The sequence below is a fragment of the Pleurodeles waltl genome, chromosome 2_1 (assembly GCF_031143425.1).
Source record: "Pleurodeles waltl isolate 20211129_DDA chromosome 2_1, aPleWal1.hap1.20221129, whole genome shotgun sequence".
Taxonomy (NCBI): Eukaryota; Metazoa; Chordata; class Amphibia; order Caudata; family Salamandridae; genus Pleurodeles; species Pleurodeles waltl.
Window position 1 is genome coordinate 303536094 of NC_090438.1, and position 27710 is coordinate 303563803.

General features: G+C 44.6%; 1 protein-coding gene across 2 annotated transcripts in view; it reads right to left on the reverse strand.

Annotated features, from left to right (window-relative positions):
* The window catches only part of DOCK11 (dedicator of cytokinesis 11), a 1108606-nt gene that overhangs the window by 198005 nt on the left and 882891 nt on the right, over window positions 1-27710 (reverse strand). For both annotated transcript variants that reach the window (XM_069212535.1, XM_069212533.1), the window contains one exon: window positions 16824-16970. In XM_069212535.1, coding sequence (XP_069068636.1) covers window positions 16824-16970 — 147 coding nt within the window. The remainder of the gene's footprint in view (window positions 1-16823; window positions 16971-27710) is intronic.

Below are 27710 nucleotides of genomic sequence, written 5' to 3' on the forward strand. Positions count from 1 at the left end.
TTCGAGCGTTGCACAAACTCTCCACTTATACAGATATAGTCATTAGGGAGGCTGACAAAGGGGGCAACGTTGTCATCATGAACAAGATGGACTACATCGCTGAAATCAACAGACAACTGTATGATACACAGGCTTACTCTGTGGTTCCAACCAACCCTTTACTTGACATCACCAATTTGATTAAAACCAAACTCACGTCTTGGAAAAATCTTTGTCTTATAACTGACTTAGAGTACAGGTATATGTACACTGAGGCGCCACGTGCTCCCTGCATATACATCCTACCCAAAATCCACAAACCAGGGGGCTTTCCTCCGGGGAGACCAATCATTTCCGGGATTGGCTCACCCACTGAACACATCTCGGAGTACATTGACTCTTTTCTCCAACCCTTAGTACGCAACCTACCCTCATACATACAGGACACCAGGGATCTGCTGTGTCAACTTGAAGATATTGAATGGACTGGTGACTGTGCTTTTATCTGTCTTGATGTTAGCTCTCTCTACACATCCATTCCCCTGGAGAAGGGTCTCGAAATGCTCCAACTTGCGCTCAGTGCCCGAGATGCAACACTGTTTGAACACACACACATGCTACTTGATCTCACACGACTAGTGTTGGTAAACAATGTTTTTCTACATGACGGCAGGTGGTTTCGGCAGTGTCAAGGTGTAGCCATGGGAGCTAAGTTCTCTCCATCGTATGCCAATTTATACATGGGCCAATTTGAAAAAATACATCTCTGGTCCAATTGTCCGACACATCTCACCCAACACATCCTCTACTGGGGGAGATATATTGACTATATCCTTGCCATTTGGACTGGCAACATTCCTGACTTACACTCACTTATTGAACACCTCAACATCAATGATTTCAACTTGACATTCACCCACAAGGTGGACACTACCCAGATTGAGTTCTTGGATCTATTTCTGTACACCATAGACAATAAAATCATGTCTAGACTTTACAGGAAACCCACTGCCTGCAATTCCATCCTGCATGCACAGAGCGCGCATCCCCTCACACAGATCAGGGCCATCCCATATGGGGAAGTGGTCAGGACTCGACGCAACTGCACCGACACTGGTGTTTTTAAGCAGGAACTCAGGAATCTCACTCATCGTTTTCGTGCTAGGGGTTACCCAAACAAACTTCTCTCTAGAGCTAGCAAACGTATTTCCAACAAGAACCAACATGACCTACTAATCAAAAGCCCGAAGTATCCTGGCAAAAACAAACTCTCCAGACAAAGACCGGTCTCATTCATTACCCAATACAGCTCTGCTAGTAGGACCATACTACGGATTCTGAAGAAACATTGGCACTTGTTACTGCTGGACACGTGTCTCAAAGACTCTATAGGTGACTCACCTACCATCGTGCACAGCAGGGGGCGCACACTTAGGAACATCCTGTGCCCTAGCTTTCTCTGCCCCTCCGCTCCCACACGCTCTTTGGGGTGGATGCCAGAGAAACCTAATGGTTTTTACAAATGTGGCTGCTGCATATCCTGCCAGCTAGCCCTCAACAAAACCCTTTTCTTTTCCTATAACACCGAAAAAACATACCATATTAGGACTTTCATCAATTGTAACACAAAATACACTGTTTACTGCCTAATATGCGTGTGTGGTCTGGTCTACATTGGAAGCTCTATACGACCACTAAAAGAACGTATTCAGGAACACATCAGGGCCATTAGAAATGTCAACACTAACTATCCCCTTGCTGTTCACTTCAACACTACACATGGGGACAACGATCTCCTAAAGGTTAGATTCGATGGCATCGCTCAGATACCCAACTCACCTAGATGTGGAGACAGAACCAGGGACCTGGGCAGGTGTGAGGCTAAGTGGATCATAAAACTCCGTGCTGTTGAACTAGGCCTCAACACGGACCGGGAATTACATGTTTTCCTGACATAACTACTCTAGCCCGCTCTCTGCTTTTCTGATGTTGCATCATATCCATTCATGCACACCTCTTAGGCGGAAGCTTAACAACATTTACAATTACATCATTCTTGTTCTCTAACTTGTATTCTCTTGCTTTGTGTTCAACCGTTTTACTTATGTATGCATTACTGATGACATTATTGATTTTTGGTACCGCAGTCCGTTCATGGAATCTGCAGGCACCATTGCTCTCTAAATCCATGTATAAAGGACACCATTGTATTGTGTTACTGTGTTCCATGGTCTCGAATTTTGTAGGCACCATTGTTTGGGTCTTGCGAGACGAGACGTCTCGCTCATGTACACACATTACTGTCAAATAAGGTCATTCTATAATACAGTCTCGTTTTCTACATTTATCGTCACCTTTGTCACTTGTTATCACCTTTACCAATGTGGACAATACAATTACTCTATCACACGCTGTTCAGATCACCTATGACCTTTTTCTCTTCCCAACTTCTCTCTTTTTATTCCTACACTTTTAAAGCTTATTGTACTGTCTTCCTTAGTGTCTCTATTACTACTGACCATCATCCCTCTGGCACTCTTCTTAGCCTACTGCTATTTATAACATACCTTTTCCTGTTTCATTATTCCTCCTTTTCCTAAACTTTCTCAACACTGCTTTCCTAGTTTATGTTATTTATTTTCTTACGTTTTCCTTTTATTACATCTCCCAGCCGAGATCTCCCTGCCTCTCCTTCATTGGTTACTGCTCTATCTCTTACACTCCAATCGTTTACCTAATGCCTCACTACTACCCTAATTTGGCCGCCGTCCTACGTGCTCCGGGGACACAACTGCATTTTTTATTCATACCGCGTGTCCCTTCTCCACACCCAATATGGCCGCCATACGTTCCCATGGACCTGTTTTTTGTCCTTCGCTTATTTTGTCAGCGCCTCCTCTGACTTTAAACACACGAGCGCGGGTCCTCACCGACCACTAGACGCTCTCAGACAACCGATCTTATCTCTACAACCGACGCAGTGCAGGTATGTTCTCAACTCTGGTGGATGAGTCCACCCCAGTATCGGCTTGTACTACTTGGCCATTCGTTAATCTAAAAATAACTTTTCAACTTTAATTCTAACACCGCTGGTACTACTTAATGTTTTTTTACACTCGCGTACATGCTTATCTCGCTTTTGTTCTAACGGGCATTTTGTGGTCACCGTATCTGACATTTACGGTTTCTTCATCTATTCAATTTTATACTCCCCCAGCTCACGTTTGCTTTTAATCACTGCCCACTACTACGTTTACCTTCTGGCACATGCGACCATTTACACTTTTCGTCTCCTTTTCCCATAATTGGTTTTGAAACTAGGTCGTTGCCGGTAAACCGAATCTCGGATTCTGCCCTACGCTTGTCACACGGTCACCCTAGCCTCAATGCTTTTGCATCTGAAGGCTTTAATATTTCCTTTCCAGTATTTGTTACCTCAAGAACCTACTTTAAGAGCTAGAAATATTTTTTAACAGTCTTTCTAAATATTTTCTCTTACCTATACTCCTTCGGGAGCTTTGAGTTCGCTTTTCTCATAGTAATACAGGATTCCCCTTTCTCTCTCAATGTGTGGTAACATATTTATAGGTTTATCTCGAGGCTTATCAGGGCTTCATATACTTACCTCAACCCACGCGCTGAACATTCAACTTTCCTGTCGCTGCTCTGGCAGCACGATTACTTTTAGTTTTACCATTTCAACAAGGTATGTATACAGTGACTCAATTTTGTGCTTTAATCACAACACTTATTCTTACCATTCCTCCTCTTCCTCCTTTTCTTTCTCTCTTACTCTTTCTCCTACTCAAGTCCACCTTATTGCCCACTGTCTACTACTTGGACCGCACAGCCCAGGTAGTAATTACCTAACTTGGCTCCAAGGGGCCCTTCCTTGTTATTTATGTACTCTGTCTGGCTCTGTACTTTCACACTTGAGTGTTTTTTTCCCACACACATGCCTGATCTCCTAGTCCCCTTTTCACTCTTGAACCATCACACCTTACCTTATAGTCTTTGTACACTCTTCTCACGTTGGCAGGGCCTACCATTTGTTATCTTTACTCGCAAACTTAAATCACACACTCGTGTTGTCTCACTCCATCAGATGTGTACTGTGTAGTAAATGGTCCCTCTCACACTGCTAGTTTTGCCATGTTTAGTCACATCCCTATAAAGTCTGTGACACCAAACACCAGTCACTGCACCATGTTTGGACTCTTTTTTCACTTGATCACCATAGAATCCACTATTGGATTCCACACACTCTTATATACCAATGTCTGCTCTCATTACTATTTTTTGCAGCCTTGATGAAGTCACTTGTGTGCGAAACACGTGTTGGCTGTATATCTCTGATGACACCATGATTTCTAATTTCTACAATTAAAGACACCATCTAACAACAAGACTCAAGATTTTCTCTTTACCTCATACTTCTTCAAAACCTTCAACGTACCACCAGGGATCCCCTATCCCCATCACATTATTGGACAATATATTCTGCGTGCTGTGGCCAATTTGTTTCAATCCCTCCACCTCTAATAGATACTACGGGGTCCATCCAACTGTTTGTCCCATGCCTCACAACATGCTGTCATAGCTCCAAGATGGTGAGTTTGAACTTTCCAAAAATCAAAGAACAATAACTCTTTGAATCTGTCTTACACCAGGAAGGCTTCTCTTGTCTCAAAACCTTCAAAGAGGCCTTGTACTGAAAACAGAAGTATGACCTCTCAATATTGTTGAGCCGGGAACGTTCCCTGTCCTAAATAACCAGGAGTTGCAGATAACAGCTCCAGCAGCAGAATCTAATCTGGAACCTTGAAAAGGCTAGTGTTCAATTGGATCTTTGATCTGCCAGCTGTGATGCACAACAATTACCCCTTCCCAGAAAGACACCTAAAGGTGAAATTGCATTAGTGGGAGATTCAGGAAAATATGCTCTGTAGACAAATATATGAAATAATTAAACTTTTGTAAACCTTGTCTTAAATCTGAACTCACATCTCAAGAATTTGTATACAAGGACCAGAAACTAGTTCTTGTACAATGTGCAAGTCCAAAGTTACAATTTAACACAGATTTGAGCATGAACTACACAAGTTTGAAAAGTTTATACATCACCTACTTTACCCAAAAGGAAAGCTGCATTTACTTTTGCTGCACAAATGAATTACTAGGCCCTAGAATAGGTTTGAAGAAAGTCACATACATCATCTTCTACAGATCTACCATCAGCCAGAGTCAACTCAGACAACAGTCTTTCTCACTCACCCTACATATGAGTTAGACGGAGGGCCCCCTTCCTCAGATGTCTACTTTCAGCTGACTTAAAATTAAAAGGTGGGTATGAACCTATTGGAAAATGTGCTGGAATCACCCAAAGATCAGTCCCCAACTTTGTAAATAAACAAAACTTCTACATTGGACATCTTCTTGTGCACTGCTAAATGCCATTTATGGATAGAACATTGCTGCTACTTGTCTTAGTACAAGTCAAAATCAGTTGATAAAAATTATTACTATATTTACAGCAGCAGAAGGGAGTAGTAATGCCTACTTACTTATTAAATCCTTTCCATGAATACCTTGAAATAAAAAAAAAGTATTGCTAGTGGCTACTTGTTTGTTGTCAACATTCGTACTATCAATTTCAATCTATAGACAGTCAGCATGTAGAGTAAAAGCAAAGCGATGCTTCTAGTACACAATGACAATGTACTACCTGCTGGTTCCCTGTATTCCCCAAACTATACTAGAGAAATATGTTGCATATAAGATAAATAATTACCAGCCTAGTAGCTAGAGCATCATTTTGTCTCTATTGTACACCAGTCATCCACACAGACTTGGAGATGACCAGAATTAGCTCCCTCACTGAAACACACCGGTCATTCTCTCAAAATGCTGCCTAATACTGCACAATTCTAAATTCAAAGTCATGAGGTGAAAGGTTTTTAAAAACAGTGAGACTATCAGGCAGTATCACCCATTGTAAAAAAAGATGCTGCAAACTTATGCAAGTTTCAACAAGCATTGACAAGGTAATTCTGCCCAAACTGATAACCATATCAACTTGTGAGCTCAAAATTCATGCCCCCCTCTCACAAGAGTCCACCTTCATGGGTAACAAGCATCAACAAGGTAATTCTGCCCAAACTGATAACCATATCAACTTGTGAGCTCAAAATGCATGCCCCCTCTCACAAGAGTCCACCTTCATGGGTATTTTACTCAACATTTAATCAGCATTAGAAATCCTTCCAATATTCAAGCCTGATCATGGACAACTCCCAGTATTTTCTGGCCTAAATTGAGACTGCCCCTGTGTAAGTGTTTGCTAACTTTGCCAATCCCATCTTACCCACTAATTAAACCATCCAAAGCTGCAAATGCAACTTTTGAGATGAGAGGTGGATAACCCATTATATTCAAGACACTATAAAAATTATTTTATAATGTCCATCAATAACATTTTCTCGTCTGCCCCTTTCCTAGAAAATGTAGCAATCATAATGCTGATGCAGGGAGTACCCAGTTTCACTGAGGCCTGTGTCAAGAAAAGAAGCTCACTGTCTCTTTTCATGCTCTTTTCAGACCCGCCCCCCCCCCCCCCACCAGAGACAACTTTATTAAATTATTCACACACTCAATAATGAGATAGAGTTTCAGAGACACCAGCCAAGGAAAACAGGCTGCATTAAAAAAAAAAATTTTTTAAACTGCTTTATTTAAAGCAGTCACAGACATGGTGGTCTGCTGTCTCCAGCAAGCCACCATCCCTATGAGGGCGGCCATTCCCAATGGGGTCGCAAATTGTGACCTACCTCATGAGTGTTCAAGGATTGCAAAAAGACCTAGGTAAGGAGCCCAAAGATATTGTCTAGTTAAATAGTATTAATTGTTCAAAAAGTGTTTGTTTTACTGTGGACTCTCTGTGTTTTCAGGCAGCCTGGCCTCTTTTAAAGTGGTGTTTGTTTAAAAATCGTTTTTGACGTGACTGTGTGAATTCCCTTGCTAGTTTGTGGCTCCCCCCCCCCTTCCCCCCCTCTGCCCCCCTTTTTTTCACCCCTATTCTTAGTAAAAAGACTACATACACCTTTCAGAGTGTGGTTTTAGGAGACTGTTTTTAATCTGTTTGTGAGATTTAAATTGTGCTTAAAAGCTGTCTGCCCCCCCTGTATTTTTGCCTTAAAAAAGCCCGATTTTAGAGTGTGCGCCCAGAACTATTGCAGTGTTTGTCTCTTAAACAATCTCCCCCTTACCTGGAAAGTAGACTCTGCTAGCTTGGAAGTGTGGATTCAGCCTGTCTGTGTCCAAGGAGATACTGAATAGAGCAGCAGTAGCCTCCCCCCAGGCCACAGGGACTGGACTTAGCTGATTGGCTCCCTGAGTCTTTGCTGCACCTGAGACCCGCCCCCCCCACCTGCTCTGGCTCCTTAAGTTTGTGGAGGGAAGGCCAAAGACAGGCACCTCCATTTTCTGTTCCTGTGTGCATCTCCCCTGTGTCCTGATACAGCCCAGTGTTCAAGGATTGCAAAAAGACCTAGGTAAGGAGCCCAAAGATATTGTCTAGTTAAATAGTATTAATTGTTCAAAAAGTGTTTGTTTTACTGCGGACTCTCTGTGTTTTCAGGCAGCCTGGCCTCTTTTAAAGTGGTGTTTGTTTAAAAATCGTTTTTGCCGTGACTGTGTGAATTCCCTTGCTAGTTTGTGGCTCCCCCCCCCCCCTATCCCCCCCTCTGCCCCCCTTTTTTTCACCCCTATTCTTAGTAAAAAAGACTACATACACCTTTCAGAGTGTGGTTTTAGGAGACTGTTTTTAATCTGTTTGTGAGATTTAAATTGTGCTTAAAAGCTGTCTGCCCCCCTGTATTTTTTCCCTAAAAAAGCCCGATTTTAGAGTGTGCGCCCAGAACTATTGCAGTGTTTGTCTCTTAAACAATCTCCCCCTTACCTGGAAAGTAGACTCTGCTAGCTTGGAAGTGTGGATTCAGCCTGTCTGTGTCCAAGGAGATACTGAATAGAGCAGCAGTAGCCTCCCCCCAGGCCACAGGGACTGGAGTTTAGTTAACTTGCTCCTTATATAGGTTCCTCGTGGTTGTTGCATATGCTGTTGTGATTGGTTTTTGGAAGATGGTGTTTCATTGGTTGCTAGCTCCAGGGATGCAGTTATGATTGGTGGATAGGGCTGGGATTCTGATTGGCTGTTGGTTCTAGGGCTGTGATTGGTGGATAGGGCTGGGATTCTGATTGGCTGTTGGTTGTAGGGCTGTGATTGGTGGATAGGGCTAGGATTCTGATTGGCTGTTGGTTCTAGGGCTGTGATTGGCGGATAGGGCTAGGATTCTGATTGGCTGTTGGTTCTAGGGCTGTGATTGGCGGATAGGGCTAGGATTCTGATTGGCTGTTGGTTCTAGGGCTGTGATTGGTGGATAGGGCTAGGATTCTGATTGGTTGTTGGTTTTAGGGCTGGGGCTGTGATTGGGGGTCAGGAAATAGGGCTGTGACTGGTGAATAGGGCTGGGTCTTCCATTAGTTGGCTAAATCAGGGTTTAAAACAGGATTGGCTAGGGTTAGGACGAGCTTCTTATAGGCCGGTAGGGCTATAAAAGGCCAGGATTCAGGGCGTCTCAGTCCGGGCGTCGAGGCAAAGGGCGGAGAGGACAAGGGCAGTTGCCTGTTTGGGCCTGTTCGGGACTAGGGCCAGAAATGCTGCCCAATTCATATTTCCCCAGGAATGATTTCCACCCCAAAACATCCCTCAACATGCAAACACATTATCTGCAAAGATATCCAAATCATGCATCACAAACTGACCACAGACAGATTGCATTGCCCCACCACCCAACACAATACCCTACATACAACACATATACACATAGCCCCCATAACTACTACAGTCAAACACCTTCATTATCACAGCAAACACTACTCTTTCCCCTCCCACTAACACTACCTGCCACCACCCACACAATACAAAACTACAACATACATTTCCCTCAGTTTCAGTCTCCCAGATACACACTCTCTGCTCATACTAACCAAAAACACAATCCGCTGTTCGCTCCACACAGACCGCCTGTCTTCATAACAATGCCCAAACCCTGCCTTCAAACACATCATCTACAAACACTCTTCCCCTCTCCTCACCAATTACACACAACCATACAATCCCCACATTTCACTCCACCACACATATTACCCCTTCCGGTCATCTCAACTAATACTTCTTTCCCTGACACACACCCATCACCTCTTACATTCATCACCAAAACACATCAACACCCCATCTAACACTCAAATTCCACTTAGCAGCACTAACTCACATACAAATCCTCCACCAAAAACAACTACACCAATAGCCCCTCTCATTCTTCCACAAAAACAATACCGACCACAAACATCAGCACATCAAAGCAACACAAACTTACATTACACTCATCATCATACCCACTCCCACCCCCAGGACTACACAAAGGATACAAATTCCATCCTATCTCCACCCCTACCCCCCCACTCTTCACAAACACCTACCACAAGCACCCCATCCCAGCAACCTTCATTCACTCGCCTCTCCTCCATTGCACAATTTAGGGCCTTACATCATGATCCACATGCTCCTCCACCACCCCTAACCCATACTCCATCCACACTAAACAAACGCAAACAAAATAAAAAACATGCCACCCATAGCAACCTCGCATCCCCTTGTTTGTTACATAATACAACTACCCTACAAAAAACACTACACTCCTCACGGCTCTCTCAGCCACCAAGTTCACCACCCACACACACAGACCCAACAAAATGCCTCCTTAACCTGCTGGAGGAGGAACACTATCTTGAAAAGCAAGACTATTGTGAGCCTCGAACAGTTATCACAACTAGCAACACTCCTGCTTCAAGCTCACATTATACTACTTACCCTTCTACTAAACAAAACAACACTACCACTAACACACCCTTTCTAAACTGCCAGCTCATAAATGCTCGATCACTCTAAAAAAACAAGCACCACATCTACGACCTGCTCACAGACACACAACCTGACTTACTATTCATTACGGAATCCTGGTTGGGAGATGACATGGCACCAGTGTTGCACGAAGCCCTTCCTCCGGGCTATCAAACCATCACACAAAACCGTATAGGCAAGAGAGGAGGTGGACTAGCTATTATATTCAAACAGGCAATAAACCTCAGTAAAACAGACAACATCTCCATACAAGGTTGTGAAGCCCTCCTTACCAGATGCCACCCTACTCCAACTTCATCCTATAACTTTCTCCTACTTTACAGACCTCCACCTAACAACTCCACTTTCCCTGATGCTTTTCTTGACACAGTCTCAAACCTTATTACACTATACTCCAATCTATGCATTCTTGGGGATCTTAACATTTGGTTTGACAAACCCAATATGCCCCATCCAAAAGCTATCACCACTGGCCTACTCGCATTGAACCTACATCAGATTGTACACAATCCCACACACATCGCTGGTCACATCCTAGATGTCATTTTTGCTAAGCCTGAACTCGTTACTATTCATAGCATCACACCAACCACCTGGTCAGACCACCATCTGATAACTTTCCGACAGACAACTCCACAAATCAACACACCCCACAACCACTTACATACATACACCTACCGACCATGGAGCAAACTCAATTTGGATCACTTAGAAACACAACTAACAGCAAACACAGATCTAGATACAATCAATTTTGTACCAAAACTTTATGAGTGGCTACAGGAAGCTTTTGATGTCCTAATACCACTCAGAAAAACTAAACATGACAAAAGAAAACCAACACCTTGGAGAAACACAGAACTTAAAAAGATAAAGCAACAAATCAGAAAGTTGCAGCGGACCTGGCTCAAAACAAACAACAGTCAAGACAAACTGCAGCTACACAAACTTAACAGGATATACAAATCATCAATCAAAAAAGCTAAAAAAAGATACTACTCAGACCAAATTCTAAATGCTCAATCTACAACCAAGGAATTTTATAAAATTCTCAATGAATTTCGAAAACCCACATGCATGGAAGGAAGTCATCCCACCACTCAAGATTTCACAAACAAATTGCCAACTCACTACACAACCAAGGCAGACACATTGGACTCCTATTTAAAACAGAAGAAAAGCATCAGCACCAACCCCTTTACTAAAATACCCTTTAAGAATAAACCATCCCAACCTCTACAGTCTTTCAAACAACTATCCCAGGATGAATTTATGGATTTGGTCAAAGCAAGCAGACCTTCTGGTTGCCCTTCTGACCCTTGCCCACCACAAATCTTCAAGGACATCCTGCTATCTACTTCTGCTGCCACACCTGTAAGAAGAATCATCAACAACTCTTTAACTTCAGGAACTTTTCCTACAGACCTGAAAAAGGCATACATACGACCATTATTAAAGAAAACAAACCTAGACCCGCAAGACCCCAACAACTACAGACCTATCACAAATGGACCTTTCCTGGGCAAATTGATAGAAAGAGCAGCATTCGCCCAGATGTCACAATTCATTGAAGACAATTCTATACTTTCAGACTTCCAAACTGGATTCCGCCCAGAAAGAAGCACTGAATCAGCACTCATGGCAATCTGGGACGATCTTAAAAACACAGTCGACCGAAATGGAGTTGCTGCACTACTTCTCTTGGACCTCTCAGCTGCCTTTGATACGGTTGACCATGACACCCTAACTCAAAGACTCCACGAAGCCGGCATACAAGGGATTGCTCTCAACTGGATTACTTCCTATCTCCAAAAAAGAGCGAATATCATCCACTCGCCCCCCTTCTCGTCCGAACCCTACCTCACAAAAACAGGGGTCCCCCAAGGGTCAATCATCTCACCTTTGCTTTTTAACATCTACATGATATCTTTACCAGAACTGATCAATGAGTTCCATCTCACATGCTACAACTATGCAGATGACACACAAATACTACTTCAATTAGAAGACCCCAAAAACATTGGAAAGTCACAAATCTTCAGTTGCCTCAGAGCCGTTGATCAGTGGATGACCTGGAGCCATCTCAAACTAAATACCTCCAAAACAGAAATACTCATATGTGGTGACTGGAAAAATTATGACCCTCTGTGCATCTGGCCTGAAGATCTCGGACCACCTCCTCAATTATCCAAGGAAGTGAAAAACCTAGGAATCACCATGGATTCCAAGCTAACTATGAATACCCAAGTAGACAAATTAGCACGCACAAGCTTCATCACCTTAAAGACTTTACGACTCATCTTCCCCCACCTCGGATTTCCACACAAGGTGCAAGCTACTATCTCACTTGTATTATCCAAACTGGATTATGCCAAGAGCCTCTACCATGGATCATCTCTATCTGTTATGAAGAAACTACAACGTATCCAGAATTCCGCAGCCAGGCTACTACTACATATAAAGCCGCAAGACCACATCTCCCCTGCCTTGAGAGCACTACACTGGTTACCCGTTGCCAGAAGATGCACTTTCAAACTGCTTTGAATCACCCACAAAGCTATACATGGAACAGGACCACTTTTTATCAGAAAGAAAATTACCAAATACATCCAACAAAGAACCCTCCGCTCAAGACTGGCACCCCGCCTTAGAACACCACCATACAAGAAAAAGACTGTAGGTGGTACATCCTTCTCCGTCCAAGCAGCAAAACTATGGAATTCATTACGCCCAACTATAAGAGCCACAGATAACTTTCTTGTTTTCAGAAAACTACTCAAGAGTTGGCTCTTTCCTTCATAACCACCTTTTTCAAACAACTATGAACTGCATATGCCTATGTGGATAAATATTTTTTTCAGATTATATGTATATTTCTATTTATTTATAGTTTCTTTGGAAAATATGTATTGCTACTGTCATAACAATAAAATACACACACACTCTTTTAAACCTGTCTGACTAAGTATTTTTTACCCACGATTCTAATTATGTATTGTATGTGCATATGTGTGTATTCGTGTGTGTGTGTATAAATATATATATATTTATATGTGTATGTATGTGTATATGTTGTTTCTGTGCTTGGCATGTTGTGGATCATTGCATGGCTCCTGGTTTTTTGGGTTGTTATACTAGATATCTATGAATTTCTGCTCTCATTTTTCATCACTCTTATGTCATGTCTCTATCAAACTGTCCTCCATTCCCACTCTGACTCATCCCAAATCCCTTCGACCACTTTCATCTCCTAAATATCTCTGCCTAAGCTCTTCCCTCCACCTCCACATCTAACTCACCAAACCTCACTCTACCTCTGTGACCTCCCACACAACCCTACTAAATTCTCCTGCATTCATCTCACCCTGCTACTATGCTCTCCCTAACCCTTCCACATACTCTTCCCCCCTCCGCCCCCCTTTATTCATCCCAAGCCTTTGGATTGAGTAAATGAAGGATATACTCCCAATTAACACTTTTAGATTTCTTTCCTCCTCCACCCCTCCATTACTCCAGTCAATCTAACTAACAAACTCTCATATCCGCAGCTCAAATTAACTCATAATAATACTAAAACTGTACTCATTATTAAATGATACTAATCCATCACTAATTCTTGTTGGGTTCCGGAGTAGCGTGCTACTCATCGAAAAGCGCTTCGACACCTCGTCAGGGGTAGTAAGCGCTATATAAATACGATTACAATACAATACAATTACAATACAATGAACATTCATGAGGTAGGTCATTTGCGAATCCATTGGGAATCGCAAACAGTTTCATTGACACTGTTGTACATCAGGTTTTGCGACTCGCAAATTGCGACTCGCTATGACTTGCAATTTGCTAGTCACAAAACCTGAATTTCGTACATGTGGCCCTAGATTCCTTCATTTCACTGAGGATTAACCATGAATGGCGGAGAAAAATGAATAATTGCTTTGAAATAATAAACTGACTGTTTCTAAAACGTAAACATTCAGCCAGAGGTATCATATCGCTGAAACCTGAATTTACACTGACAACCAAGGGGAAACTCACCCGAACAAATGGGTCTTGAGTATACTTCTAAAGTCAGAGTGGTTTAGGCATAAATTGATTGGAAGATTGCTCCAGACAGAATGCCTAACAACAGAGGGGGAGCAAATGTTCTGTCACATTCTTGAAAATCGAGGAATAGACAATAAGAAAATAAGAGGCTGATCAAAGATGGTGTTTCAGAATACATCTAGTCAGCATGTGCTGAAAGACGGTAGGATGTCAGGATTCAGGATAAAGTGGCTAAATTTGCACACAATGCAAGCTGTCTTGACTACACATCTATTTCAGCCTTGTCCAAAGGAGGTACATTAAAGACCGATCCATGAAGGAGTTTTAGGGTACCTATATTCAATACTTTTACATACCATAATCTAAATAGAAATGACATCTACAGCCAGTGACTATCCTGAAAATCTGGTGTAGACCTGATCCTGCTGAACCTATATTTGAATCCCCTGATCTACTTGCTACAAGTGCTTACTGTTAAGGGTCACCTACTACGTAAAGCTGGTGTATTGGCTTTTCAAATCACCAACACCTATCCTGAGGTAGTGCGTACATAGTAAACTCTCTCATATTGTAACAACAACATCAGTTTTCACATGTGAGCTTATGATGCTAAATTCCAAACCATGTTTCAGGGGAGATCGAAGCCTCAATATCAACTCAACTGCTGGCTAGACAAAGTCTAGGTCTGGTACAACAGAACAGGAGTAATCTGAACAAATCTAAAAGTGAGAACATGATCCTAGATTAAGCAGTCAAAGAGCTTTGCAGTCCTATAAATAAATAAGAGTGGGTGGCTGCATTTCTATAGCACCACCAACCCTGAAATAGCTTCTTGGTCCTGCTTCCAGAAGATCCCCCTTCCTCCCACAACAAGCATATAGAATACTGGGATTTTGCTTGCTGGGCATTTTCATCTTAAATCAGTTTATCCACCAGAAGTGCCTCTCACACATTCATCAGAGATTCATTTACAAAGTGATTGAGCCTGGCATGACTGACTTAGTCCCAGCAGTGACTACATTCTGTTTAGACTACAGCAATGACCTTGACTGAAGTCCACCAGCTGAGTCCTTCAGCAAATCTTAAAAGACTCGACACCAATCTGCTCATTTAGCTTTTAGTCTTAAATGAACTGAATGCATTAATGCCAACACTTATCTACCATGGGGTATCTTCAAGGAATTTTACTGTACATGCTTGCTATTCAAAACATTCTGCACTATAATAACCCTCTGAGCCATCATATACTCAGCTACTTAAGCAACCCTTTCTTAACATAAGAGCTGGCTAGATGCCAGAAGTTCAATCCTACACCCTACTTGTTGTTCACCTGTGAATGATAAAAGATTCAGCAGTGAATGAGTGCATATCTAAAACTTGAACCTCTGGAATCGCCTCCTTCTCCACATCAGACTCAAGAGGATTTGTTGTCACTCAAAAATGATCCTCACATAATTGGATAAAACTCCTAGTGTGCTAGAGATATTTATTTTTTGTTGTATAAAAACAACTTCTGCTTGAGGAGTTATTTTGGTTAAAAAAACACTTTGCTGTGCTGGTGCACTGTACATGCCGCAGATTCAGTGCCATCAGAGGAACCACCAAACTCCTTTAAAGCCACAAGAATCCCCGCTATGCCGGCACAGATCTCTAAATATGGCAGGCTATAGCCCACCAGGAGGAGTACATCTCTCTGCTGCTTCGACAGACTGGACTACAGCACCGCCAAACTTAGAAGAAGCCCCTCAGACATTATGGCTATCAGATGTCGAAATGTTGGTTACTTTTAACCACCAAGTTATATGCTAGTATGATATTTTTTCTGATGTCTTTGCAACTCTTACTTTGAGTTTTTCTGAATATTTGCAAATGGGATCCTCATTAATTCTTGCAAGATTATCTGTGTCAAATGGGCATTGGGTGAAGGAGCAGAGATATTTCCCTTTAATAATTCAGACACACCTAAAACTGCTACATTTCATGGATTCAGCACAATTACTTACATGGAGTGCCTCGCACGTTGATCCAGTTAGCATGACACGTTCAACTCAGTTCCTGTCCAATAAAATGGAAAAAGGTGCCCTCACTGTACTTAGAAACATGGGCCCATATTTAGAGGATTTAAGCCCAGGTCAGCCCAGCAAGTTAGCTTGCGCCCTTTTGACAGCCTAGCACCAATGCAGGCATCTGTGATGCATGCAGGATTGGTTTTGTGCAGGAAGGGTCACCTTCCTGCACGCACACAATCCTTGGAGGGATTCTGCAGCACTCATAAAAAGAGGAAAAAATATATTTCCCCCTGTTGCACCACCCGTGGAGAGGCATAATCTATTGGCACATCCCTAGGTTTATAAGGTCTTGTAAATCAGGGGATGTGTCAAAATCTATGGGTGTTACGTGGGAACACCCACCGCAATGCCCAGGGAACACCTCCCTAAATCAGAGTAAGCTAGCACAACAATTTGAGCTGTCTTCCTTACTCCATATTTATGAGGCAATTCAAAGCCACACAAAGTGGCTTTGTGTGGCCTCATGAATATGAGTTAAAGGTTTGTGCAGCAATTGCATCATTAAAGGTGACTAAAAGTGATGCAACAGCAGGGCAAGGGGCTTGTAAATATATCCCATGGATTCCAAAAACGCAAGGTATGTAATACATTTCAATAGTTTTCCATTTCCCCCCTTTTTTTAATAAATAAAAGAGTTGCAACATGTGTTGGATACTTCTGTATCACCTATTGATTCCAGTTCCTCACATACTGAGATGTAAATGATAATATTGCTGGAGTCAGTGATGCAGAATAACCTTAGTTACCTTATTCGAATCCTGGATGATTTTTACAGACTCACTTCCAAATTTTTCACCGTACAGTTTGAGAAGCCTCAGGGAGATTTCAGACAGTCCTGTAAGTTTTGGTTCTTTGTAGATGTACTCCTTCCCATCTTCTTCTTCAAAGAATGCCTATGAGAAAGCAAGAAAAATGAATGGAATACATAACTAAATGAAATTAGAGGCCGTGGGTACACTTTGTATCATATGCTATGGACTCATAAGTAAGTTAAATATGCCAATTAGAAGAAGAGCCAATTTCGACATGTTTAAGGGTCACAGCACATGCACTGTGGCCTGATTAGCAGAGTCCCAGTGCACAGTCAAAAAACACAGCAGCATCAGTCCGATAAACAAGCATTTACAATGCAATAGAACTCGCATTTGCTTGAATTAGAGCTATTGGCATTGTAAATTCATAACTGAACTTTTCCTGCAGCGTAAATTGGTCAACCCTGCTGCATAATTTCGTATTTTCCTGCCATATAATTCCAGTGGCCCTACATATAATTAAAGCACTTCCATTTTACCTTTATGAAAATGTTGCCATTTAGCATCCTAATTTAAATCTGCCATGCTAATTCTAATAGAATACCACTTACACCACCCTACCACCAGAGTTGCTGGCTGGCTAACACGATTCCCCCCAAAATTACACAAGACAGCCACACAGGAGAAATAAACTAGAAGCGTCACATGAACGTGTCAAGAGTGTTCAAACAGTGATCGTGTAATAAGGATGTAAAGTTGGCCTGAATCATGGTCATAATTGTAATAAGGAATGATTATTAAAACATTATTATATAAACCTTTATCAGAAATAAACTTTTGGCATTAGACTGTAATGCTCAAAACAGCTCCTAAAGGGCACCATAACAAAAATAGAATTTGTAAGAAACATGGTCATGTAACCATATTGTTAGCCCCTGGAGGTCATAACCCCATAAAAAGATTTTAAATGGATAAGTGGTCTTTTTGCCATACAAATTGGTCAACCCGCCTCATAATTTTGTCATTCCCTGCCACATAATACCACTGAGAAATCAGGTCTACAAGACAAAAGCAAACTTTTAATGAGAAAAAGTGAAACAAGAATTGTGAAGGATAGGGTACCATAGCTCTATACAATGATAAACAAAATCTAAGTGCTTAACTATAGTTTAAGAAGCTTTGCGCTGACATTTTGTAAGCTGTGTGTGAACAGGATGCACTGTCCTCTTCATAACTGTGATGTGAGGTAACTAAGAAACAATTGGTCAGATGTATCAAACTTTTTTGCATTCGCAAATGGTGCGAATCTCAAAAGTCGTCTGTTTGCGAATGCAAAAATGCCTTTCATGATGTATGAAAGGCATTCGCAGTGCAAATATAAGGAATCGCTAATATAGTGATTCCTTGTGACTGCGACATGAATTTGCAGGTCGCATTCTGCGTATCACAAATAGCAACATAATTTTGCGAATTACAATCTGCGTATCGCAAATTGTGACCTGGATTTGAGAATCACAGATTGCGATCTGCAAAATCATGTCGCTATTTGCGATACTCAGAATGCAATTTGCAAATTCCGTCTTGCAATGCGATGCATCAAAAATGAGCAAATAGTGATTATTCACAGAATGGCCTTTTGCATGTGCAATTTACCACGAAGTGAAATCAGGCGGTAACAAGGTGCAACCTATATAAAGAGGCACAGAATGACTCAGCCTCTTTTCGACAATAGCTGCACTCTACGTGATGGCGAGGAGGATGAGGATCCTGGCAGGTTTGAGGAGAGGGAGGAGGAGACAGGAGCGCATTTTTAGAGTGCGTATTACCCTTTTTGACAGAGGAGGAGATATATGAGAAGTACAGGTTAAGGTTAGCCATGATACTTGACCTGATAGCTGATCTACAATCCATACTGCAGTGCAACACACACAGGACCAATAGTATATCCACACGTGCAGGTACCTATTAGCCTCAAGGAGCTATCAAGGGGTTATAGCAGCAGCTGGAGGGGTCTCACAGAGTTCTCTCTCACGATTTTTCAATGCATTTCTCAATGTCATGCTGAGCAAAATTCAACAGCACATAAGGTTCCCCAACACCCCACAGGAATTACTACAGATAAAATTAGATTTCTACCAGATTGCCCGATTCCCACATGTAATAGGCGCTGAGACACATGTAGCTATCTGTCCACCATCGGCCTCAAAGTATGTTTATCGAAACCGTAAAAATTCACATTCCATGAATATACAAGTAATTGGCAATGCCTCCAACATTATAACCGATTTCGTGGCCAGATATCCAGGTAGCACACATGACTCCTACATCTTTCGGCACAGTGGAATTTACATGAGACTACTAGCTGGGGAGTCTGGCAAAGGATATCTACTGGGTAATGTAATAGTTGACAATGTCGCATTGATTTAAGTAAATGTGATGTCATGTACAACAAGTACTCATGTTACTCTCCTGTCATTCCAGGAGACAGTGCCTACTCCGTGCGGTCATTCATACTGACGCCCTGTCTGAATCCTGCAACGCCAGCCGAAAGGAGGAATAATGCTGCTCACAGGTCAACCCGCAATGTTGTGGAGAGGACCTATGGCCTGCTGAAGAGCTGCTTCAGATGCATACACAAGAGTGGTGGTGCACTATAATACAGCCCTGAAACAACTTGCAAAATTGTGGCTACATGTGCTATGTTGCACAAGATTGCTACAACAAGGGGAATACCTGTGGAACCCACCAAGCAGGACTCAGATTAGGATGGTGATCCTTGCCACCCCTTCACCCAGTAGACAGAAGCAGTGCAGCAGAGAGCAGACAAAGACGTGCTGACATCACGCGCAACCATTTCTGATGTAAGTAATGACAATACCATGCCTATTATATATATATTGCTGTAGGTAGCATCTTTATTGCCTTGACTTCAGGTAATATATGCGTGATTAGGACATAGCTATGCACGATACACAAACTGGTGCGAGTAACAGTGTCACACTATTAGCATGATAGTATAACTGTTTTGCTACATGTTAAAATTGTCCTCTGTACCCCTCATCATTACTTCCTACGTCCAGGCACTCCACTTGAGTGCTCAGTGGCCTCGGTGGTATCTGGTACTGTGACACCAAGGATCCATCACAGGGGCTGTGAGACTGCTGAGGCTAGAGAGTGCCTCACTAACCCCACACGACCACCCAGTTCACAGTTTGTGGCACTCCGTGCTGTCTGCATTGTCTCCAAAACATTGGTTATTTGCGCTAATCCTTGTGCAACGTCCTGATTGCAATGTGCCATCTCCACTTGTATGCCCACAGCACGTCGTGATATCAAGGCAGCTGAGGTAGAGAGCTGATTGACAGATCTGCAGAACCCATCCAACCTGCCCATCAATTGGTGATGGCGCCGATGGTGGCTGACACTCTCCTGCTGAATCACAGTGCAGAGTTCCCTAATGACGTTTGTCATCTCCTTTGTGTTTTCTGCTGCTGTTTGATGTCCCTCATGCAACTTGCATGTGTTTTCATTAAGAGACTCTAACTGCTTGTGCATTACTCTCATGTTGTCATTGTGAGACTCAAACTTCCCGTGCATTGCGTCCATGTTATGATCGATTGACACCAACTGCCTGTGCATCGACCTCATTGTTGACATTGCAGGTGCTGCACTTTCAGCATGGAAGCTCCAAGGCTGCCGAAGAGTGATGGGCTCTCACCTTCCTCAGTGCACTGTCTGCCTGCTTCGTGGTGCCTCCTGAGGGGAGTGGAGTGATGCTGGGGCAGGGACTGCTGTCTTACTGTGATTCTAGCCTCTGGGTGTGATGTGGGTTCTTCATCCGGCATTTCATCAGAGCCCAGGTTATACTCTGGGAGAGGAAGCACTCTTGCCCTGCGTCCAGTTGGTGCAATAATGAAGGACTCACTGGTGTTTGAGTCAGACTGTGTCTGTGTTTCGCTATCCCCCACATTTCCTCCTTCTGCTGCATCAGGGCCCGGAACATCTACAACAACAATGTGCAGCTTATCATTTTTGATTATTACACAAATAGTTGCATAATAGTATTAAATATACACTGGCATAGTATCACTAAGATTCTTTTGTGTTGTTTCTCTATTTGGCTTGACAGTATCTTGCTATTTATGTGCTATTTGCTTTAGGGGTATGGACTACCACTCCCATAAGGCATTGTTGTGTGGTATGTAAGATGCGGCATGGACTACTTATCACACTGCATAGTGCCAATAACTATTTTCTAAGGTGACTTTGTACACGCTCATATGGGGAGACACATACTGCCCTTACCTTTACTAGTGCTGGGTGTGCCTGAGGTGTCAATGTTAGTGACACCACTGACAGCTTCAGGAAGCAGTGTTGCCTTCACCATGTCTTCCATTGGTGTGGACTGTGTCTGGATGGATGGTCCTCCTCCGGTGCTCCTTGCCTCCTTTAGCCTGCTGGCTACCCTTCTTTGGCATGGGAATGCAACTCATACAATCACTTGCGTATCTCCTCAACGGAGCGCTGCGCAACACCCACTCCGCCTATTTTGGTCTGGATGTCTGTCCGCAGTTTCCTCTTCTAACTTTCAGGTACCTGGAGAGAGTTCTTCCCAAAAAGTTTGTCGTGGTTCCTGACCACCTCCTCAGTGAGCACCTCCAATTCATGCTCCCAGAATTTGAGCTTGCACTTCCTGTCACCTTTCACCTTCACATTCCCATCAGTGGCCATGTTGCTGTTTTGTCCTGGCTGGCTCACAAGGCTGCCTCCCTGGTGCTGGGCTGTGTCTCTCTGCCTGCTCCTGTGGGTGTGGCTTATGGTAACAGCATGGGCTGACTCACTTCCTGGTTGTGATGTCATCAGGCTGTTCCGGGTTGCAGTTTTCACAATTTGCGATTTGCAAATACCGATTCGCTATTTTTTGTGATTCGGTATTTGCAACTCACAAATTCGTGTTTGTGAATGTTAGGAAATCACTATTACCGACTTGCAGTTTTCATACATCCCATTTTGCATTTCTAAAATAGCAATTTCTTAAAATTTGCTATTTAAGAAATGCAAACCAGGAGCTTGATACATCTGGCCCAATGTGAAGTAACTGGTAGTCCTACAAAATGCTCCAATGCTGCCCATTGCACTGTGGAAAACTTGAAAGCGCCACGAGGTCGAAGGAAAAATAAAACCAACAATGACAAGCAACTGGTAATTATGCAAATCGCTTCAATACTGTCCATTGTGTTGTGTAAAACTTGAAAGCGCCATGGGCACCATGAGCAGGAATGAAAAACCAAACAAACAATAAGAAGTAACTGGTAGTCATGCAAAGTGCTCCGATACTGCCCACTGTGCTGTGTCAAAATTGAATGCGCTATGGCCTCCATGAGCACATAGGAAAAACAAAATGAACAATAAGAAGTAACTGGTAGTCATGGAAAGTGCTCTAATACTGCCCATTGCGCTGTATAAAACTTGAAAATGCCATGTCCGCAATGAGCGGAAATGAAAAACAAAAGAAACAATGTGAAGTAACTTGCAGTAATGCAAAGCACTTTTATACTGCCCATTGCACTGTGTAAAACCTAAATACGCTAAAGCCGCCATGAGAGCTGCAGAAAAACAAAAGAAACAATGACAAGTAACTCACAGTTATGCAAATTGCTCCACTACTGCCGATCGAATTCCCACTATGCAGTACTAGAGTGATGTGCATAACTACCAGTTACTTGTTATTGTTTCTTTTGCTTTTGAGTTCTGCTCAAGGTGCTTTAAATTTTTATACAGCGGAACTCCCTGGGCAGTATTGGAGTGATTTACATAAAGTGCTCCAATACTGATGACCGAGTTCCTGCCATATAAAACATAGAAGTGCACTGAGTGCGACTAAAAACACAAAAAAACAATGACAAGTAACTCGTAGTTATGCAAATTGCTCCAGTACTACCAATCAAGTTCTGCAGGAACTCGATCGGCAGTATTGGAAACATTTGCATAACTACCAGTTACTTGTCATTGTGGGGGTCATTTCAACCTCAGCGGTCTTTTGACAAGACCGCCAAGGGACCGCCGTGCTGAAGACCGGCAGTGGTGGTGGTTTTTCACTCGGCGTATTATGACTGCTGGCAGCCCTCCGTCCTTTTCCGGACGGAGAGCCGCCAGCAGCCATACTGGCGGGTGGCGGGGAAGTGGAGGTTGCTCCACCTCCACCACCACATCAGCAGAACACCGCCCATTGAATCACGTTCTGTGATTCGGCGTGGCGGTCCTCTGTTGACAGTGTGGTGGCGGCAGAGCAGCCCCCATGGATCCCATCCCCTCCCGGAAGATCAACGGACAAGGTAAGTTGATAGTCCATTAGGGGAGAGGGGTGGGGGGTGTTGTGTGATGTGTAGGTGCACGGGGTGTGCGTGTGAGTATGTAGAGGGGGTGTGTGAGTGCGTGTATGCATGCATGGGTGTAGTGTGAATGGAAATGTGTGCATGTCTGTCTGTATGTATGTCTGTATGGATGTGTGCGTGTATGTCTGAATGAGGGTGTGCGTGTATGACTGTGTGTGTGTCTGTTGGCATGTTTGTTTGTGTGTGTGCGGGAATGTGTGTTGGTGGTGCCTGCATGCGTGTTGGGTGTGTGTCTGTGTTGTGATGTCGGGGTTAGGGGTGGGGAGGGGGTCCTGCCACCTTTGAGGGTGGCAGGGGGGTGGGGGATGTCGGGGATGGACTCGGGGGAGGATGTGGGGGGTGTCGGGGACGGACTCGGGGGAGGGGGTGGGGGTGGCGGAGACCCCTATCAGTGCCAGGGAAGGAATTCCCTAGCACTGATAGTGCTTACCGCCATGGATTTCATGGCGGTTCCAAACCCCATGAAATCCATGGCAGTAAGCCGGGTCATGATATCGCCGGCGGTCTTGTGACGGCCTCCGGGCTGGAGACCCAAGTCTCCGCCATGGCGGTCTGATCGGAGAAGTGGCGGATGACCATGGCAGTAACTGCCATGGTCATAATTCCTATTTTTTTACCACCAGCCTGTTTGCGGTAAAACCGCCACTTCTCCGTCAACCGCCAGGGTCGTAATGACTCCCTTTATCTTTTGTTTTTTAATCGGGGTCCTGGTGCTTTCAATTTTTAAACATCGGGAACTCAATCGGCATAAAGCGCTCCAACATGTCCAATCGAGTACCCGCTGTATAAAAATTGTAAGCGCCATGAGTGTGACTGAAAAAAGTAACGATAACAAGTAACTGGTAGTTATGCAAATCACTCCAATACTGCTGATCGACAGAAGGTCAAGCTAAAAGTGAAAAAGTAGTTCACAAACCGTCTGTAAAACATGGATGTTGAGTATGTTAACAGTAGTTGGCCGGTGCTCTTGAGGAGGGCTAAACACCGGAAAAGGCATGACGTATGCATGCCTTTAAGAAGTAAAATAAAGGGAACTTTGATACACAAGTCCATGAACAAATGAAAGTGATGGGCATGGTTAAAAATCCACAGTACTTACAACAGGTCAAAGCACTTGTGAGTTTGATCTAAAAAATCTGTTGATCATGCAAAAGGAAGTATTTTCCAAAAGATAGATAGATAGATAGATAGATAGATAGATAGATAGATAGATAGATAGATAGATAGATAGATAGATAGAATGGATGGATGGAAGGATGGAGTGAATAGACCACGTAAGTGTTCTCACCAGCTTTTCTGAAACAGGAGGAGTTTGTGATTTTTCCTAGCCTTGGTTTGTCTCTTATCCTGAAGTAACACCAGCTCAAACTAATCCCCTTCCTGGCAGACCTCTACTAAACGTCCTGAAAAATTACTCCGCTTTTTAATGTCTGACCCAATACCACTGACCTGGTCAGTGCACTGGTCTGCCTCCCGTGGCTCCACCTGGTAAGAAGAGCCCCTCGCTCCTCTGAACTCCTGACTCCTGTCAGCAGTTCGAGGCCCTCCTCCACCCACAGGTTTCTGCCTGCGCCTCATCCCAGGTGTCTAGTGGGAGAGCTCTGCTTTCCCACTAGTCTGCCCTCTGCCTCTCTCCTCCTTTTGTCAGCTTACCCTCCATTCTGCTGCACTTCTGTGTCTGTCCCTGCTGTGCTCCTTTTTCCCTCTGCCTTTCTCCTCCTGCTTTGCCCTCCGTTCCGCTCTCCCCTCTGTCTGTGTGTCTGCCCCTTTTTGTGCTCCTTTTCTTCATGCTCACTCTTCCCCGTTTTTCTCTCACTCAGCCCTCTCTCTCTCTCACTTTGCTCTCCCCCATCTGTCTCTCCCCTGCTGCTGCTCCCCCCACAGCCCTCCCCTTTTTCATGCTGTTTTTTGCCCCCAGTCCCGCCTCCCAGCTGTCCTCTCCTCTCCCCCAGCTCCCTACTTAATGGCAGCCGCTGTGTGGCCGTGCCACGCCGCTGGCATGCCGAAGGTGTGCCAAAGACAAGCCCGTATGTGCCCGTCCATGCCTGGACCGCGCCCAACACCAGAACCCCTGGCTCTCGTCCCACCCACTGCTGCCATGCACGTCTTCACTACGACACCGTCACCCTCCGAGCCCTCAACACCGGCCGCTTTCCCACCTGCCTTCAAGCCTCCCCGCTGACCACCTGCCAGAACTGTACCTTTACCAGCCTCCACGCCAACGACCCACCCACCAAGGCAGGACGCAACCATCTTAGTTATATCCTCCTCAACACCAGCTCCGTCCACAAGCATGCAGTAGAGCTATCGAATCTACTCGACTCAGCCTTCCCAGATGTCACCTTCCTGACCAAGACCTGGATAAACCCCTTCTCAGTGCCTGATATCGCCTCAGCCATCCCAGATGGCTACAAGATCACCCACAGGGACCGCCCCAACAACCCAGGTGGAGGCATCACCATCATCCACAAGAACACCCTCAGGATCATGACCAGCACCGAAGACACCCTCAGCACCGCCGAACACCTGCACTTCCAGATCCACTCCGACCCAAACACCACCCTCCGAGGGACCCTCGTGTACAGGCCACCCGGCCCCCAACAGCAGTTCAGGGACTCCATCACCGATGTCATCAGCACACACGCTCTCGCATTCACTGACTACATACTCCTCAGGGACTTAAACTTCCACTTCGAGAACACCAACAACAACAAAACCACCACCTTGCTCGACAACCTCTCCAGCCTCGGCCTCAAACAACTCGTCACAACACCAACCCACTGTGCAGGACACACACTTGACCATATTTTTTCCCCCAGCAATCACGTCTCCTTCAGCCACACCACCGAACTTGACTGGACAGAGCACCACTGCATCCACTTCTCTTTCAAGAAACCCACAACACACCTCCACCCACAACGGATCCCCCACCACAGTTGGAACAAGGTCACCGGAGACCAACTCATCACGACCCTCTCGCGGAACCCAGCCATCGAAACCACCGACACTGACGCAGCTGTCCGCAACTTCGGGCAATGGATCGACACCTGTGCCAACTCTCTCGCCCCAATCAAGAATCCCTTCAACAGATGCACCAACAGGAGGGCCTTCTGGTTTACGTCCGACCTCCTTGAATCTAAGCACACCTGCCGCAGACTTGAAAGAAAGTGGCACCAAGAACAGACTCTGGACAACCACACAGCCTTCAAAAATGCCATCTGCATACACCACAAACTCATCCGAACCACCAAGAGAACCGCCTTCAAAGACCGAATCGACAACAACGCACACAGCCAAAAGGAGCTCTTCAACATCGTGAAGGAACTCTCCAACCCCAGCTCCAACGCTAACGAGATCCCGCCATCTCAAGACCTCTGCGACTCCCTAGCTTCCTACTTCCACTACAAGATTGCAGACATCCAAGATAGCTTCAGCACCCAGACCCCCCCAGCAAACACCAACACTACAGGTTCACCTCTGCCCAACCTCCTGCTCTCCTGGACCCCCATCAATGACAACGACACCATCGAAATCATGAACACCATCCACTCCGGTCACCATCTGATCCCTGCCCTCACCACATCCTCGACAAAGCAAGCTCCGTCATCGCACCCCAACTACGGAAGATCATTAACAGCTCCTTTGAGTCTGCCACCTTCCCGGAGAGCTGGAAACACGCCGAGATCAACGCCCTCCTCAAAAAACCCAAGGCAGACCCAAAGGACCACAAGAAATTCCGGTCTATCTCCCTGCTGCCCTTCCCGGCAAAAGTCATCGAGAAGGCCGTCAACAGACAACTAACCAGCTTCCTCGAGGAGAACTACACCCTGGACCCCTCCCAATCTGTATCCTGCAGCAACCACAGTACCGAAACTGTTCTCATCGCCACCAGCGATGACATCAGAACCATACTGGACAAGGGCGAAACCGCGGGCCTCATCCTCCTGGACCTCTCGGCCGTGTTTGACACCGCCTGCTACCACACCCTATGCTCATGCCTCAGCAATGCAGGAATCCGTGACAGAGCCGTGGACTGGGTCACCTCCTTTCTCACCAGCAGAACCCAGAGATTCCGCCTCCCCCCATTTTGCTATGCCTCCGCACACCTCATCCTGGACATCCCCTGCCACTGCCACATCACAGGCCATTTGAAAGACCTGCACTGGCTTCCAGTGAACAAGAGAATCACCTTCAAACTCCTTACCCACGCTCACAAAGCACTGCACAACACCGGACCAGAAAACCTCAACAGACGGCTCTCCTTCTACACCCTGACCCGCATCTCCGCTCCGCTGACCTCGCCCTCGCCACCGTCCCACATGTCCGTAGAACTACAACTAGTGGCAGATCATTCTCGCACTTCACCGCCAAGACGTGGAACACTCTTCCCACCCACCTGCATCAGACCAAAGACCTCCTTACCTTCAGGCAACTTCTCAAGACCTGGCTGTTCGAGCAGTAGCAGCACCCCACCACCTCAGCGCCT